The following is a 19,709-nucleotide window of genomic DNA, read 5'->3' as shown; positions in this document are numbered from 1 at the left end:
AACTTAATTCATCTGTTAACCGTACAGCAACTACCTGATCAAGGGCATGTACAAACTAATTGGACTCCAGTTGAAATGTTAGATTTAAGAAGGTTTAAGGAGGCTATAGTCTCTTATGGCATACATTCTCCACTTGTAAAGCAAATGTTAAACTCATGGTCAACCTGTAATAGGATTATTCCTCAAGACTGGAAAGAATTAGTAACCACTGTCCTGGAACCTGGAGCACAGCTCCAGTGGTGCATGTGGTACAGAGATGAGGCTAAGACTATAGAAAGTCAATGGATGGCGAGAGTTGTGGAAATCTCCCAGGATCAGCTTCTTGGAGAAGGCCAATATGCTGAACTACAAAGACAATGTTTATATGATAACCAAACCTTAATTCTATGCTGCATGGCAGCCATGAATGCATGGGATAGAATTGAAGAAGCAGGAAAGAAAATTGAGTCATTCACAAAAGTTATACAGGGCCCGAAAGAATCCTTCATGGATTTCTTACAAAGGCTGTCTTCAGCAGTAAATAGAATGGTCCTGAATTCAGAAGCTAGCCAGATAATAATAGAATCTTTGGCTTTTGAGAATGCGAATGCAGCATGAAAGAGAATAATCAGGCCATTAAAGGCAAGATCTGTACCCTAGGAGGATTGGATCAGGGACACAATTAATGTTGAGTCTCATGGCCATGATAATATATGGATAGGAGAAGCAATTTCAAAAGTTTTGAGGAATGTTAGATATTTTGGATGTGGAAAGCAAGGTCATTTGAAAAAGGGACTGTAAACAGGGCATTCCTAGAAACAATGTTTCTTCAAGGAGCAATGGCAACAGAATGTCCCTTCCTTCTGGAGTATGCGGAAGGTGTGGTAAGGGAAAACACTGGACCAATGAATGTAGATCAACAAGGGACAGATAAGGTAATCCTTTGCCTCTGTCCTTGGGAAACTCCCAGAGGGACCTCAGGCATGCCCCCATAGCAAATCCAGTTCAGAACTTTCCTTTCATCATAGAAGAAACCCCTACTCAGAGCAATTAAATAACCAAATGCCTATTGGAATAAACCAGGCTGCTTGGGGTGATAGAACAGCTGAGGCAGAGAGAATAGAAAACAGGAGAAACCATAAAGCAAAATTTTTGGCAAACTTCTATAAATGAACAAAGACTAAAATTAACAATATGAATAAATGGTGTTTTGTTATCTGGCTTAATAGACACAGGTGCAGACGTGACAACAATTGCACCAGAATTTTGGCATCCAACTTGGCCTCTTCAGGAGGTAAATGTTCAGCTGTTAGGGACTGGAACATTATCTCAAGTGAAACAGAATGCACGATGGCTCAAATGTATAGGTCCAGAAGGACAGAGAGGAAAATTAAAGCCATATGTGGCTAACATAGCTATGAATTTATGGGGCCATGATCTATTATAACAATGGAATACTCAGATTAACATCCCTCCAACCTCAGAAACAAATCATAAACTAGCACATGTTTCTGAGAGAAATATTGGAAGGTATTATTCTAATGAGTGGTCACCAGCCATCCAGATTGTACAAGAACAGGGCATAACAACTGATGATCTCCAAAAGACACCAACAGCTCTACCTTTAAAATGGTTAACAGACAAGCCTGTATGGGTTCAGCAATGGCCTTCAACAACAGAGAAACTCCAGGCTTTAGAAGAGCTGGTACAAGAGCAGTTAAATGCTTAGCATATTGAAGAATCAACCAGCCCTTGAAATTCTTCTGTATTTGTAATTAAAAAGAAATCTGGTAAATGGAGAATGGTAACAGACCTTAGAGCGATTAACAAAGTAATTCAGCCAATGGGCTCTCTATAATCCGGAATTCCTTTGCCTACTCTGTTACCAAAAGGATGGCCTCTTATAGTTATCAATTTAAAAGACTTTTTTTTTTTTTTTTAAAAAAATGCCATTACAAGAAAAAGAAAGAGAAATATTTGCCTTCATGGTGCCTACTTATAATAATTCTCAACTGGTTAAGAGATATCAATGGAGGGTTCTCCCACAGGGAATGTTGAATAGCCCAACCCTGTGCCAATATTTTGTACAACAGCCATTGGTAGTGATACGTAAAAAAATTCCTAAATCTATAATTTATCATTTGTGGATGATATTTTACTAGCTGACTCAAATGCAGATACTTTAGAAAGAATGTTTGAAGAAGTAAAGAAAATTTTGCCTTGCTGGGGATTACAAATTGCTCCTGAAAAGATACAAAGAGGAGATTCTATTAATTACTTAGGTTATAAAATAGGTCTACAAAAATTAGACCCCAAAAGGTACAAATTAAAAGAGATCAATTACGGACTCTTAATGACTTTCAAAGAGTATTCAGAGACATTTCTCATCTACGAACTATTGTTGTGGTAAAAAAATGATGAACTGAGTAGTTTATTCAAAACCTTAGAAGGTGACAAGGACTGAAATATTCCAAGAGAATTATTACCTGAAGCTGAGAAAGAATTGGCCATGGTAGAAAAGAAAGTACAGGAAGGACACATGGTTCATATCGATCCAAATCTGGATTGCATTTTGGTTATTTTACCATCTAGGCATTCTCCTATAGGAATTTTAATGCAGAGGAAGATATTATTATTGGAATGGATATTTCTACCAAATAAACAGAGTAAAAAATTAAAAACTTATGTGGAAAAAATCTCTGACTTGATTTTGAAAGGAAAATTGAGACTTTGTCAATTAGCAGGAATAAACCCAGCAGAAATTGTCGTACCTTTAACAAAGAAGGACATTGAAAATTTATGGGCAGAAAGTGAACCTTGGCAAAGAGCTTGCAGCATTTTTTGGAAGAGATTAACCGCAAATATCCCCAAAGTGATAGAATTGAACTTATAAAGAGAGTTGATTGGATTTCGCCTTGCATTGTATGGGAAACACCCATAGCTAGAGCTTGTACATTTTATACAGATGCAAACAAACAAAGAAAGGCAGGTTAAAAATCAGAAAATTTAAGTAAAGTGGCTCAAAGTCCTTATAATTCAGTTCAAAAATTGGAATTGTATGCTATTCTGTTAGTATTAATGGATTTTTCAGAATCTTTCAACATAGTTACTGACTCTCAGTATGCTGAAAGAATGGTATTACATATTGAGACTGCAGAATTTATCCCTGATGAGTCAGAATTAACTTCACTATTTATTCAGTTACAAGATATAATCAGGAATAGGAAGCATCCATTATATATAACTCACATCTGATCCCATATGGGTCTGCCAGGCCCTCTAGCACAAGGTAATGATGAGATTGATAAGTTATTGATAGGAAATGTGCAGGAGGCCTCAGAATTTCATTAAAAACATCATGTAAATAGTAAAGGTTTAACAAAGGATTTTTCCATAACCTGGCAACCAGCCAAGGAAATTGTAAGGAAATGTCCTACTTGTTCCTTTTACAGTCAGACTCCATTACCAGCAGGATTTCAATGGCAACTGCTTTGAGTTCTGAAAAGGCCTATTCTGTAATCATGCATTTGCTAGAAGTTATGGCCATCATGGGTATACCTGCACAAATTAAAACTGACAATGCTCCAGCATATGTCTCTGGTAAAAGGAAACAGTTTTTTGCTTATTACAATATAAAGCATATTATAGGTATACCACATAATCCTACAGGTCAAGGTTGGGATAAGTCATATGTCCCAGGGAGTCATATATGACAAAGGTCTTGTGTTGGTACTTTTATGTCAACTTGACACAAGTTAGAGTCATTTGGAGTCAAAAGAGAGACTCTCATTTGAAGAAAATCTTTCCTACACCAGTTGGTTTTGGTCAATGTTTAATCATAGAGACAAAAAAACTAGGTTAGTTATGTATAATTTTCTACTTTGAACTTTACGTGTCTAAGTCCTTTAAAAATTGCCTGCCATTTGTTACATATTAAACCTAGTTACTGATTAAGTAAAAATACAGAAAATGTATTAGTTATGTTACATGTTCTATGGAGCCAAGGTTCTTTACCTAAGTATCACAAGAATGGCTCCTAGTTCAGTTTCCTGTAAACTCATTTTGCCCCTCTGATACCTCCTAAGCTAGGCTTGCACTATCTGTATTTCTCTCTGTTCTTCCATACTTCCAGTATAATGACAAGTTTAAACTCTGCTTACAGTATTGTAGGGCTTCTCTAGATCAGTCCCACATTTCTCTTGCAAACCCATTCCAAAGCTTATAAACTACATGGTCAGGTTTCTTATACTTCCTGGCACCAATTTTCTGTATTTGTTTTGTTGTTGTGATAAAATACTTACAAAAAGGGAAGGGAGATTTATTTGGGCCACAGTTTGAGGATGTGTTCATCATGGCAGGGAAGTCACAGCAGCTGGGACTTGAGGTGGATGGTCACATTGCATCTACAGTCAAGAAGCAGAGAAAGATGAATGCTGGCGCTTAACTCAAACACAGCCCATGAAGGATGCTACCCACATGCAGGGTGAGTCTTCACACCTCACTGAATTCAAATAGGAAGTTCTTTCACAAGTATGCTCAGCAGCTTGTTTCCATGGTGATCTTAGACTCTATCAAGTTGTCACTCAGTACTAACTGTCACAGACATAGGTAAGAGGAACAATAAAGACTATAAGGAAATTTGTAAAAATGGTACACTACCAAGTTAGATTACATAGATGAAGTGGATGAATTCTGAGGTGTACACATGAAAACACCACAGCAAAAAAAACAAAACAAAACAAAAAAAACCAAAAAACAAAAAACAAAACACACCACAGAAAACCACCACCACCACCAAAATCTGAAAAACACAGTAAACAAATAAATAGGATGAATCAGTAATTAAAAAAAACTGTCCCTAAAAAATAACCCAGATCACACAGCTGAACTTTTGAATTCTACTCAATGTCTAAATATTAATCATCACCAATCTTGTAATGAAATGAAAGATGAGAATGCTTCCTAACTCAATGTGAAGCTGTCATTGCTCTTATGAGTAAAGAGTACTGCTATGAATATAAAATAATGCAAAAGCTGAATAAAATTGGGGTTTTGATAGAAATTTAAGTGTATATTTGTTATGTCACACAGCTATTCAAAATAGGAGTTTGGACATGATCAAAGTATATTGTATACATGTCTGAAATTCTCAGAGAATAAATAAAATACATTTTAAAATTTATTCATTATCAATATTGTGTGTGTATATGGGGTGCTGGATGGTACACAAGCCATATGGAGCTCAGAGGACAATTAAGTGGAATTGTTTCTTTTCTACTTTCACATGGATATCAGGGATAGAATTCAGGTCATCAGGCTTGTACAGCAAGTACCTTTGCTCACCCAGCCATCTTGCTGGCTCATCCCACAGCTGTTCTATCTTTAGGCATATACCATAAGTAATTGGAGTTACTAAATTACATACTTGTACACATATAATCATGAGAATACCATTATGTAGCTAAAAGACCAAAATAGCCACATTTCCTTGTTAAGCAATTTTATATCATATATGGCTAAAATAGTTTTAGCCATTTAAAGGGGTGTGGTTAGATAATGATATATATATTTTATAATTGGCTATACTTGAAAACACTTCGCCGAGTGAAAAAAAGGACAACACAGAAGACCATATATTGTGTCATTCCAATTGCATAAAACTTTTAGAATCATCCAACAGGCCAAAGAAACCGGTGTTTTCCAGGAAGATTGGTAGGGAAAGATGAGAGTGAGTGCTTCTTAGATAAGAAATGTAAAATGATATAGTGGTAATAATGGTTATACAGAATTATGACATATAAATGTAACCTCATTGTTCAAGTTAAAGTAGATGTACTTATGCTGTATGAATGCATTTCAGTTATAAACCAGTCATCCGAGTGACATGTGAACACCATGCCCATCTGAGGGTGAATCTAATGTTTAGTGATTTTGGTGCCCTAATTTTGCTACCACTTTTCAGAAGAGTAATGTTTTTTTTTCTTAACTCTCTGTTTAGATTATTTTAGTTACATTTAACTGTGTGTGTGCCATGTATGTGGAGATTGAAGGACAACTTATAAGAGTTGGTTCTTGCCGGGCGGTGGTGGTGGTGGTGGCGGCGGCGGCGGCGGCGGCGGCGGTGGTGGTGGCGCACGCCTTTAATCCCAGCACTCGGGAGGCAGAGCCAGGCGGATCTCTGTGAGTTCGAGGCCAGCCTGGGCTACCAAGTGAGCTCCAGGAAAGGCGCAAAGCTACACAGAGAAACCCTGTCTCGAAAAACAAAAACAAAAACAAACAAAAAAAAGAGTTGGTTCTTTCCTTCTACCATGTAAGTCCTAGGGACTAAACTCAACACCAGGCTCGGTGGTAGGGCCCGTTACATGATGAGCCATATCTCTGTCCTCCAAACTTTTCTAGTAGTCATGAGATGGCCAATTACTCCTTGCCATATCAGAGTACCACTTGCACTATTTAGATATTAGCATCTCTGGTCCAGATCCAGATATCTTGCAGATCTTTATAATGTCTAGGACCTGAAATAGTTATCAAGGATAACCCTGATAGTAAAGTCAAGATCTTAAAATAGAAAGATCCTCCCATTCATTCATTCATTCATTCATTCAGGATCTGAAATTGTAGCTGGCAGGTACATTATGCTATGAGTCTGTTATGTAGAACATGGTTCCTGAGAACTGAAAGTCCCTTTTAAGTGCATTTGTGATTATTAAAATATTTATTTGTGGAAATGTATATAGAGCTACAGAAAAGTGATTTCTAGGCTATACAGGTACAGAAAACATGACCAGTGTGCACTGGACACTGCCTGACACAAGAGGTTATAAAAGTGTTTCAGGATACTTTGCAAAAGGTACTAATAGTTGGAGGTGTCATACATTGTGAGATTTTTCTTGTGAGTAGCTTTATGTCTCCTTCCCTGACTCAGTGCTGGGATTTTGTCTTGCTTGAATCTGTGCAGGGCTTGTGTATTCTGCTACAGTCTCTGCATGTTCATATGTATATCAGTTTTGTTGTATATAGTAGACACTGCTTCCTTGGAGTCATCCACCACCTATGGCTTTTACACTCTTTTCATCTCTTATGCATAGATACCCGAGCCTTGATGGGAAGGGTTTGGTGAAGATAACCTCTGTAGGACTAGATGCTGCAAAGTCTTTTACTCTCTGTACATTGTCCAGTTGTTGAGTCTCTGAGTTAATTTCCATCCACTACAAGAAGCTTTTCTGATGAATGTTGAGCAAGGCACTGACCTATGAGTATAGCATACATCATTAGGAGTCATTTTACTGTATGTTCTTTTAACAGAATAATAGTATTAGGCTTTCCCCTAGACCCATGGCCTACCTAGTCTCATGTTCTTTGGTACTTTAGCAGTGTCAGGTATGTGTTCCGTCTCATGGTATGGTACTTAAACCCAAATTAAAGCATAGTTGGTTACTCTCTTAACATTTGTACCACAGTTACACAAGTATTACTTGTAGGCAGGCTGCTGTTTTAGGTCTCAGGTTTTGTAGCTGGGTGATATTGATGAATAACTTTCTCCTCTGATAATGTGGAATGTATTTTCAAGCACCATGAATGTTAGTCAAGTTTTTTGTGTGTGCATATGTGTGTGTGTGTGTGTGTGTGTGTGTGTGTGTGTGAGAGAGAGAGAGAGAGGGGGGGGGGCGGGATCCAAAGGAGTCTGAATCACAGAAGTCCGAATCACAATGTTAAATGCTTCAAGCCAATTGAAACTTCTGTAAATCAACAGTATGAGGGGATAGAGAATGACCATGTGTACCCTCTGGACAGCATTCCACTTGACTATTTTTTAATCATTGATGAACTGAGGAGGGATTGGAATGTTAGGACTGACTATTTCTAGGAAATCTCCAACTCTAGACTTTGCCCCTCTCACATAGCGCTCTGTTCTCTCATGCATCACCATGTCTTTGCTATTCTGTTCTGTAAATTCCAGCCAGATGTCAGGTCCTTCCTAAAATCTGAATTTGGTCTTCTCACTCAGGGAGAAAGCCTGGCCAGATTTGAATATTCCTCTATGATCTGAACTCTGAAAACTAAGTCCAGTTTGTACTGAGTGTCCTGTACTTCCTAATGAAAATGAGGGAATAACATTTTCTCCAGGTAGTGTTTCTAGTCTTGTTTTTAGTCATCTAAAACACAAAGCAGATCTGTCTATTACTTCCTTTTGGTCTCACTTCATTTTGATAAGTATTTTATTGAGTTATTATTGAAAAACTCATCAGAATTAAAACAAATAATTACACATATATCTATCTATATTTATATCTCTGAACACAATGAAAATTTATCATCACAGAAGATTTCTATTCCATAGCACTTCATAATTTTTGCTGTTGGCTATCTTACTTTACAATAGACATTAGTGGTCAATAAATAATGTTACTATGTTAGTTTTTATCTTCTGGGTTTTGTATAAATGGTATTATAACTTTGATTTTATTGTATTGTTTTAAACAAAAGTTATTATGTAAAGATTCATTCATAACGTTTGTGAATATTTCATTGTATTTTTTAGTCATATTCTATTGTGTGCATTGTCACAGTTAACTCATTTAGTTTTCTCTTGATAGAGTCTAGGCTATTTATAGTTTTCTGTAGTTAAAAATAGCATGTTATAAATGTTTTGTACATGCGCACACACACACACAAATGCACACACATATTTCTGTATAAAAAATATTTTCGTTAGGTTGTTAGCTGGGAATGCAGTGCCTGAATGTTTTTATATACAACTTCCTAAACATGTATGATGCATCCTGGTCACTTACTCCTCTGTGCTTTCTATCCTGCTCCCTGCTTCCCTTCCTTTTGCAAGTCTTCATCCCATATTCATGTCTGTGTGTGTGTGTGTGTGTGTGTGTGAGAGAGAGAGAGAGAGAGAGAGCAAAAAAGAGAGGTCTTTGTGTGTGATATATGTGGGTTTGTGTGTCTGTATTAGTGTGACACTTCATACATACATATGTGACCATGTATGCGGAAGGCAGAGGTTGACACTAGGTATTATTAGGTGTCTTCCTTTATACTGCTCACCCTACTTTTGAGACAGGGTCTTTTATTGGACCTGGAGCTTGCCAATTAATCTAGACTGTCAGGCCAGCAAGCCCAGGATGTACCTATCTCTACCTTCCTGGATCTGGGATTATAGTTGCCTATCTCTTATATGAGTACTGAGTATCTGTACTCAGGTCCACAGGTGCTTCATGTACCTAACCAATTCCCCAGTCCTGAGGTCTGATGTTGGAGGTGAGGTGAAGATGGGTGTCTTAGCTCCAGAAGAGGGAGGAAGAGAGAATCTACGTTTATGTTTTATTTTTTTATTTCTAGGCCTCAGCAGATGTGACAGTGATCAGACCCTTTGGATGAAGATGGAATTTCCTTCCTCTTTTTACTGATTCAAAAGCTACTGCCATCTGGAAGCAATGTGACACATGGCCAGAAATAAATCTTTCTCAGCTATCTGAGTATCCTTTAATATAATGAAGTTAACAATGAAATTAACTTTCACATTAACACATTTGAGAAGTATGAGAAGAATATATTGAGTGGTGATTTGTTGTGAAGAACAATGCAGTCCCCTTTCTCACATTATTTCTCCTTTTTTGTCTCTTCAGTTGCATGACTGTGAAAGGACCGTGACCATATACAAATGCAATGCGTAAACTCAGACACAGGTAAAGACTTGTAGACACAAGACACCACGTTGCAAAGCGGAATTCAAACCTGTGTTCTTCTACATGCTTTGAAAGTAATGAAGCAGATTCTCTTCCTGCTTTGGGGATGCACTGGGAAACGTCACTAAACCTGTTTAGTTTTCAACTACAATGTGAAGATGACTGCTTGGGGCAGTGTGCTCCTTCCTCTTGGGATGATTGATAAGTGGCAGAATTGGAAGCAGTCCTGAGCTTGCCCTGGGAAAGATGGTGTAATACTTCCATTCTGTTTTATGATGTTCATTCAAAACCACATGTTCAATCTTAATTTTTTTTGTCTTTCAGGTAAAATCCTGCACTTAGGCCACTAGCACATTTTCATGAATTTGTGACTAGTGGGAGGCCTTGGGCAATAATCTTGGGTGTTTTCCTGGATCATTAGCTTACGATTCACACTATTGGAGATTTTAAGACTGGCACCTGGCATAATAGGTTACAGATATTGCAATAGGATAAAAATAGAGAAATGACAGAGGAGGCAGAGTCTTGTAAGTTAGAGAATGGGCCTGTAACATGTTCATGGTACATGTCAGTTCAAGATGCTGGCGTTGACAGAATTTCTCAGGGTTTCTTCATTCACAATTTAGGGAGTTATTTAGTGGCAGTAAAGAGGATATTGTGGCTAAAGGACAAGGTAAATATTAACTCAGCCCCTATTCGTCTACTGACTCTGGCTAAGGAGGGTGAAACAGAATATCTAATGAAAAGAGACCATCAGAGACAAGGCACAGAGCAAGAGGACATTTGGAAGACCAGAATAAGATCTCATTTTACCTCATTTCAAGGCCACAGCCAGTGCTTTGTGACAGAGGCTCACAGGGTCCCTTAGTGGCACACAGTTCTCAAGCTGTGCATCCTGTGCCTGTGCTCCACTTGATTTACAGATGGCTGAGCATCGGATTGGGCTTCTAGTGAGCTTATTTCTCCTTGAGGTTCTTCTCTTGGATGCTGCAAAAATCCTGACTGTATCTACACTGAGTGAGTGTTTTCTGGGAATATAGAGTCTTGTGAGATCAGGATACCTGGGTTAATATGTCTCATGCAAACAGCACGCAGTGGACCGACCATGCAGGAGATTTTCTAGCTAGGCTTAGATCAAACCTGGGGGAGGAAGGATGCATTGTGCAATGTTGTGCTTAGATGGAATTCTACCAAAGAGTGGGGATAAATAGTAGGTGGAAATAGCATCTGTTGTGGAAATAGGAACAGGAGACTGAGTAGTATATTGCAAAGAAGACAAGAAATGCTTTTCTTCTGAGACTTTAGATTGTAAGTAGATGGGAGGCATATTAGTCAAAGTGATCAGTCTATTCCTCAACAACATTGAACAGTGAGCATTTCTTGATTTTTCTGCAGGGAGGTGGCTAACATCCATAAACATTTTTGGTTTCAAAATATGTTCTTCTTCTGTATAAGCACCCAGTCACTGACGTTTGCATGCCACCAGGACATCATCTTATTGTAGGAACTGCTATGTTACTCTGAACACCACAAATGTCCTGACTCCATTGTTTGGTCTGAGGCTCATGATAATTGGGTAGGACTTTGTATACATGAATCTGTGACACAAGTTAGGGTTGGGTAAGGGAAATGCATATTAGTACCAAAAGGCAACAGACCACATTAAACCCATACATAGGCTTTGTGAAAACACTTTTTTCAGTTGTTAACGTGGTTGCATTCATAGTTGAATAGGATGTGACACAAGGATTAGGGCTGGAAAGGACATAGATATAATAGGAAGGCAGAGTTAGTGAATGTGTTATCTTGTTTTAATCCTCTATTGGATAACTATGGGTGACAGTAAGGCATCAAGATTTTAATAAAAGTAACATTCAAGCTTCTGCAAAGGAACACAGACAGTTTGTAATGTGTGATCACAATACATTCATAATAGATATTACCCCAAAACAGGTTGTCAGAAAATAACTCACATATTGTGCTCCATGACTTCTAAAACTAATGATTTGTAAAAGTTAAGTTAAAGCAAGTCAAGCTGGATGACTCATTTAGAATTTTATTTTATTTTATTTCATTTTTGGTAACTGATTACCAAATAGTAGTGCTGGGAGTAAAGGCATGCACCACCATTGCCTGGCAGATGATAGTTTTATGGAAATCAGTCTTCTTCTAACTGCTGTGGAAGTAATCATCACTTAGGACTGGAGACATTTAGATGTACTCTTAAGCCTTAGAATCCCAGAACCTCCTCAGTGTCAGGGGCAGAACATTCAGAGATTTATCCTAAATTTCTGAGGGGTGAATTTTTTTCTGAAATCACACATTTCTTTTATTTTAATTTTAATTATTTTCATATTACATACCAACCACAATTCCCCCTCCCTCCTCTCCTCCTGCTCTCCCCCCATCTTCCCCCACCCCACCCCCTATCCACTCCTTAGGTAGGGTAAGGCCTCCCATGAGGAGTCAACAAAGCCTGGCATATCAAGTTGAGGCAGGACCAAGCCCCTCTCCCCTACATTAAGGCTGGGCAAAGTGTCCCACTATAGGGAATGGGCACCAAAAAGCCAGTTCATGAGCCAGAGATAAATCCTAGTCCCACTGCCAGAGGCCCCACAAACAGACCAAGCCATACAACGGTCACCCACACCAGAGGGCTTAGTGCAGTCCTCTGCAGGCTCCCCATCTGTCAGTCCATAGTCCATAAACTCCCACTTGCTTGGGTCAGCTGTCCCTGTGGGTTTCCCCATCATGGTCTTGATTCCCATGCTCATAAAATTCCTCCTCTGTCTCTTCAGCTGGACTCCATTAGCTTGGCCCAGTGCTTGGCTGTGGATCTCTGCATCTGCTTCCATCAGTTACTGGATGAAGGTTCTACGATGACAATTAGGGTCATCACCAATGTGATTAGAAGAGAAGGCCACTTCAGGCACCCTCTCCACTATTGCTAGGAGCCTTAGCTGGGTCATCTCTGTGGATTCCTTGGAACTTTCCTAGCACCAAGTTTCTCCCTAACTGCAGAATGGCTCCCTCTATCAAGATATCTCTTTCATTGCTCTCCTGAGGGATGAATATTAGGAATATTTTCTTTCAAGGTAAAACTGAAAAGATGACTTGGCATCCCCAGGAGGATTCTAGTGGGCCCTTCTGTGCTTTGCCTACTTTATAAACATTTTTGAAGATGGACGAGTCTTATAATTCTGTATCCTATGGCTCAAATGTTATTTATGTTTAGTTTATCTAGGATAAAAGAATGCAAAAGCTTAAAGGTGTGCCAGTATAAAGGGATGATTGTGTTCAACCTTTCTCAAATGACAGTGTGTCAGCCTTAGATCACTTTCAGGGATGGAACATGAGGACCTCAGTGCTGGAGAGAAACACAGTGTATAGACATGGGCTTGAACCTTCTGCTCTGTTCTCTCTAGAGGAAAACAAGGGTCAAGGGCTTGGGCTGCCTCTTGCAAGACCACTACTCACCTTTCTAATGTCACATAGAGAATTCACATACATTTTCTAATGAGTATCTTTATAGTGGGGATTTGCACACTATTGTTAAAAATTCTGACTCCATTTTCCACCTGTTTTTGAAAATATTTCTTTTATTTTTCTGAGATTATAATTACACTATTTCCCTCTTCCTTTTCCTTCCTCTAAACCTTTCCATATATACTTCCTTGCTCTCTCTCAAACTCATGGGCCCATTTTTCATTAATTGTAATAACATGCATACAAGTGTGTGCATACACACATACACTACTAAATATAACCTGCTCAGTCAGTATAGTGTTACTTGTATGCATGTTTTTATGGATGACCGTTTTGTATTGGATAACCAATTATTGCAATCTTCCCTGGGGAAGCCTGTTTCTCCCGTTCTCAGAATTTCTTTGTTGCCTCTGTTTGTTTCTCTCTCCCCCTTCCCCTCATCTCTCTTTCTGTGTGTATGTGTTGTGTGTGTGTGTGTGTGTGTGTGTGTGTGTGTGTGTGTGTGTGTCCATCTGTCCAGGGTTGAAGGCTCTTGGGATTTCCCACATCCATTTTAGCATGTCTATGTTGTTGTCCTTGTTTGGCTCATGTTAGGTAATCCTGCTGGTGAGACTTCATGAGTTTAGTTTCTGACATTCCTAGGAGGAGACACAATCTCACAGCAAACTCCATGTTCCCCTGGCTCTTAATCATTCTGTCTCCTCTTCTGAATGATTCCTAAGCTTCAGAAATGATCCCAGAAGTTGCTTCATCCATCTGATTTGTGCTGGCATTTTTAACACATTGAAGGTGAAGACCCAACCCTTGAAACTTCACTTTTTCCTGGCCTCACTGGCTCAGTGTGTGCAGCTTGAAATTCTCCTTTTTTTTTCTTCTCCAAGATAAACTCTTTCTCATGAGCACTCATTAGAATGGCTGTTTCCCTGGGCACCCCTTCTCAGTCTAACACGAACAAGAGCAGGAAACTCGAGGGGTGGTGGGCTTTCATATGTGTTGTGTTATTTCAGACAACACAAATGTGAATGAAAAGAGTGGTTCACACAACATATAGATTCAACTTCCCTGACTTCTCCAGCTCTGCCCCAATTTAATCATGGTGCTTTGAGATCTCCCAATCACTCTGACTTCCCAGCTTTTGTTATGTAATTCCAATTTCTTGTCTTAATTTATCTTTTCTGCTTCAGCTCTGGACTCAAAACTAAAGTTCTAAAGTAATTGTGGCTAAGGAGAAGCTGTTGGTGTGGTGATATTTGTTGTGGGATATTTGTACACTGAGTGAAGATATATTGCTGTGATTGGTTTAATAAAGAGCTGAATGGCCAATAACTAGGCAGGAGGTATAGGCAGGACTTGCAGGCAGAGAGAGGAAGAAGGAGGAGATAATCAAGGTACAGAGGAAATGCCAATGAGTCATTGGTGGTGGTGGGGATCAGACATATAGAACGAAAGAAAGGTAAAAAGCCATGAGGCAAAATGTAGATTATTGTACATGGGTTAATTTAAGTTAGAAGAGCTAGTAGGCTAGCCTAATCTAAGGCTTAGTTTTCATAATTAATAATAAGTTTCTATGTCAGTATTTCTGAGCTGGCTGCCCAAAGAAAAATCCAACTACAGATATGTGTACCTTTCCTAAGGATCATCTTTCCAGGATTGCTGTAGAATATATGTTGCCCCAGTTTCTCATGCATCTGATGTTCTTTATGAGCACCCTAGACTAGTGGAGTCCTCATGATAACCCTCAATGCTTTTATTTAAAAGGATAGAAATTCAGGTCCAATAAGAGAAATTTCTTAAGTGAGGGCTTCTGTATCCATGAAAATTTTTTATTCAAAAGATATCAGCCATCATATTGTGATGTATTTTCTATGGCTGTGGCAATTTTTTGAATCCAATGATTGCACTGTTGGGAAGTGGAAAATATACATTTACCCCAGGACAAAGAGTGTCTAATGTCCAAGCAGAGTAGCTCATTACATCAAGAATGGGAGAATGGGAATCTTCAGATGTTTAAAAGTGATTTATTTATTTTTATTTTATGTTTTTGAGTGTTTTGCCTGCATATATATAAGTGTATCATGTAGTTGTTGTTTTCATTGGGCTGGCAATCAGCTCCAAAATAAAGACACAGAGACTTCTTATTAATTATGAATGCTTGCACTTAGCCTGGGCTTGTTCCACTGGCTATTTTAAATTAATTTAACCTGTTTCTATTCATCTCTGTTTTGTCTCAGTTTTTTTTTTACCTGCTTCTCATTCTGTATGTACTTCTTTCTTGCTTCCTCTATGTCTGGCTGGTTGGCCCATGGTATCTCCCTGTTTTCTCTTTTTCTTTCTTCTCCAAGCCTAAAATCCTCCTCCTACTTACTCTCCCTCCCCGGAAGTCCTGCCTATAACTCCTTCATTGGCCATTCAGCTTTTTATTAGACCAGTTAGGTGACTTAGGAAAGCAAGGTAAAAAGCAAAACATCTTTGCATAATGAAACAAGTGCAACACCTCTTTACATAGTTAAACAAATATTCCACAATGTAAGTAAATGCAACACATCTTTGCATAGTTAAACAAATATTCCATAACATTTCCTCCTTTTTGTCTAAATACAAAGAAAAGTTTTAGCTTTAACATAGTAAGACTATATACAATAACAACAATTACCAAGTAAGAATTGCATTTACAATGTCCAGTCCATTTGTATTTGGCAAATTCAGAGAAAATACTTTGTTGTCTAACCTATCTTGGTGAGTCCAAAGTTGTGTACCTGATTTACTTTCTATCCTAACTTGTATTACCAACCTAAAACTATCTTTTTGACCTCAAAGCATTTTCTTAGATAAATAATTTAAGCTTTTATGTTTCTCAACCTTAGGAACTTTATGTCTTTTATATAAGTTTCTTTTCTGAATTTGGTTACAAAGAAAATTATATCTATAACTACCTCATCTTCTACTCCATCAGAGACCTGAAAAAGTTATAATATTACCTGAATAAATAGGAAGTTCAGAGCAAGCATCATCCAAAACTATAGAAATGACAGAAGCAGCTGACTGCTTGGACAGTTGTCCAAGTTTCCTCTGCAACAATGGGGCATCCATCTTTGAACTATATGCCTAGAATATCTGACAGACTTTTCTGTGAAGCCAGAATTTTGAAGGACTGTCCTATCTAGTCTTGACAAAGTTCATCAATCTTTTTTCTTTGTGTGCTGCTTGTCCAGTTTGTATAGTACACTGTTAGGAGTTAAAGCAAGGACAGTTTCTTTCTTAAGTGTTTAGCTTTGCCACAAAAAGTGAACTCCATATGGAGGTTTTTGATGCCTGCCATCCTTTTACGAAGTAGATTGGTTCTGCTAGGAGCAGATGTGTCTGTCATGAAAAGCCTTAGGATATTAAACATCTTAAGCCATATTCTGTATGTCTCTGAAGCATTTAAAGATGGCTTATGTATCTGAAATATATCTGTTTAATCTTGAAAATATACCTAACATGACTACAAGTTTGATTGTTAGAGATAACTAACTGCTAACATACATTTTTAATTATCCTAAACAGTTTGTAATAATAGCTTTCAAGAACTAGAACTTCAGATTACATTTTTAAATGTGCTGCATAGGTACAATACTTTAAGCAAGAGTAAAAATGTACATATGATGTAACAAAATCAACCTTAAATTTGTATCAATATACAAAAATCCATACCAATGTAAAATATTTGAGATTAATAGTTGCCTTTTTTGTCCTTTATTTCTATGTAGCCACTAACTGATGACAAACATCCATAGCTTACCAAATGACCAAAACTCACCCACCCCACCTCTTGGGAATGTAGGTATTGTCTTATCTAGACTGCTTTCTGTTGTCTGGGGTGATGGCATCACTAGGGAATCCTAAGAAAATTGAGATAATGGTCAAGGTCTAAGAAAACTAGCTATAGCACTTGTTGTCCAGTCTCTGTGTAATGGGAAAATACAAGGCTTATCTGAAGTCCTGATTAGAATAGTCTGTGAGTCTGAGCATCTCAGCTAACTGCCTTGAAGCTGTTCTGAATGTAGAACTCTGAGAGAACTGCAACAGAGGCATCTGAAAGGCTGGATCACCTAGTCCACCCATTTTCATTGATGTCTGGTCCCCTTGCTCTGAAAACACACCAACTTTCAAAGGTAACACACATATCTACAGTAACACAAGTATGGATTCTGTATTTTACAAAAGCCTGCCAAAGATGATGTTTTTTGTTTTATGCTTGAGCAGGTAAAAGACATCTGTTAACTTTATAAGTTTGCTTGGATTGTATAACCAAATCTCTATCCATGCCATCTGAAAGGATGGCATATAATAACAAATCATGATGATTCTATAACCAACAAGATCTATCAGGTCTCATTCGGTCTCAGAGCTGCTTCCATGTCAAGGGATCAGTTTATGTGTCACGTGTCTTGAAATTTTTCTAGGTTTATTTCTTTATGTCTGTAGTCAAGATTTTCAGGGGGTCTCCCCCAACCAAATATTGTCTCTATTAATTTTGAAGGAATTCTAAGTCTTTCATTTCCCATTGAAACAAAAATATAACCTCTCCCCCAACACAATACATTTTCTGAATTCCATTTCAAAGTTAAGACATCCCTAAAGTATCTAAGCTGTTTAATTCAGCAACTCGTTTCACAGTCTGTGCCTCTCAGTAGCTGTCATTTGCTCATCAGCATTAAAAGAATTTAGTTAACAAAATACTATACAGGACCCAGACTCCCTGTGTATTTTTCATCTTTACATGGCTTATTTTTTTATATATTAATTCACTTTCTCTTTAAAGACTTTACTTAGGAGACATAAGCCCACCCTGCACCGATTGGGAACAGGTAAGGCCCCATCTCTGGACTGAGAAGACCAGGTCCCTAGCCTCTAGGCCCTGAGGGCACATCCTGTTCTCCTCCCCCAAGCCATTGGAGCCCCAGGTACTGGCAAGCTGCCCCTTTGCCCACCCCCTTACCAAGAAAACAGCCCCTCTGTGACACTAGTAAAAACCAGAGACATAAGCCCACCCTGCACCAGTTGGGAACAGAAAACAGATCCCACCCTGCACAATTGGGAATAGCTGCTCCCTGAGACAGATCCCAATGGTGATCGTTGGACTAAGAGCTGCTCCCTGAGACACAGAATCCATTAGCACTGATTGGACCAAGAGCTCAGATTAGACCAAGAGCTCCCATTACACCAAGAGTATCAATCAGATCAAATTGGCTCCCTCAGACACAGACACCAATTTCCCAGAGTGGAGGAAGAGGTGGGTAGATGCCAGAGTAAAAATACAGTCAATAACATAAAGACCAATATGGCACCATCAGAACCTAGTGTTGCTACATCAGCAAGACCTGAACATCCCAAAGCAGAAGAAGCAGAAGAAATAGACCTTAAAAATGACTTTAAGAAGATGATAGAGGCCTTTAATGAGGAAATTAAAATTACCCTTAAAGAATTTAAAGAAAAGACAAAAAAATTGGAATAAATCAATAAATCCCTTAAAGAAAGCTAAGAAAAGGCAATTAAACATGTGAGGGAAACAGTTAAAGATTTGAAAACTAAAATAGAGGCAATAAAGAAGACACAAACTGAAGGAAGGCTGGAAGTGGAAATTCTGAGTAAATGAACAGGAACTACAGATGCAAGCATAACCAACAGAATGCAAGAGATGGAAGAGAAAATCTCTGGCATTGAAGATACAATAGAGGAAATAAATGTATCAGTCAAAGAAAACACTAAAGCCAAAAAAGTCATAATGCAAAACGTACAGGAAATTTGGGACATCATGAAAAGACCAAACCTAAGAATAATAGGGATAGAAGAAGGAGAAGAATACCAACTCAAAGGCACAGAAAATATATTCAACAAAAGCATAGAGGAAAACTTTCCCAACTTAAAGAATGAAATGCCTATGAAGGTACTAGAAGCTTATAGAACAGCAAATAGACTGGATCCAAAAAAAGACCCCTTGCCTTATAATAATCAAGCCACTAAACATATACATAAAGAAAAAAATTAAGAGCTGCAAAGGAAAAAGGCCAAGTAACATATAAAGGCAGACCCATCAGAATAACACTTGACTTCTCAATGGAGACTCTGAAAGCCAGAAGGTCCTGGATAGACATTATGCATACACTAAGAGACGATGGATACCAACCCAGACTATTATATCCAGCAAAACTCTCAATTGACATAGATTGAGTAAACAAAATATTCTATGATAAAACTAGATTTAAACAAAACCTATCCACCAATCCAGCCCCACAGAGAGCACTAGAAGGAAAATTCCAACCTAAGGAAGTTTGATGCAACTGTGAAAATACAGGTAATAGATAATCCCACGCCAACAAATACCAAAGAAGAAAAACACACAACACTATCAACAAAAAATAACAGGAATTGACAATCACTGGTCATTAATATCCATTAATATCAATGGTCTCAATTCGCCTGTGAAGAGACACAGGCTGACAGAGTGGATATGAAAACATGATCCATCCTTCTGCTGCATACAAGAAACACACCTCAACTTTA

The 19,709-nt window shown here is 38.2% G+C and overlaps 1 protein-coding gene across 2 annotated transcripts in view; it reads left to right on the top strand.

The window, feature by feature from the left end:
* The first annotated feature begins 10,421 nt into the window (after positions 1–10,421).
* Positions 10,422–19,709, top strand: part of LOC102906269 (UDP-glucuronosyltransferase 3A1) — a 30,159-nt gene continuing 20,871 nt past the window's right edge. For both annotated transcript variants that reach the window (XM_006994712.4, XM_076551791.1), the window contains exon 1: positions 10,422–10,694. In XM_006994712.4, the coding sequence (XP_006994774.3) occupies positions 10,601–10,694 (94 nt within the window). In that variant the 5' untranslated portion in view covers positions 10,422–10,600. The remainder of the gene's footprint in view (positions 10,695–19,709) is intronic.

Source organism: Peromyscus maniculatus, chromosome 15, assembly GCF_049852395.1.
Source record: "Peromyscus maniculatus bairdii isolate BWxNUB_F1_BW_parent chromosome 15, HU_Pman_BW_mat_3.1, whole genome shotgun sequence".
Taxonomy (NCBI): domain Eukaryota; kingdom Metazoa; phylum Chordata; class Mammalia; order Rodentia; family Cricetidae; genus Peromyscus; species Peromyscus maniculatus.
This window is presented reverse-complemented; position numbering and strand designations above follow the sequence as displayed.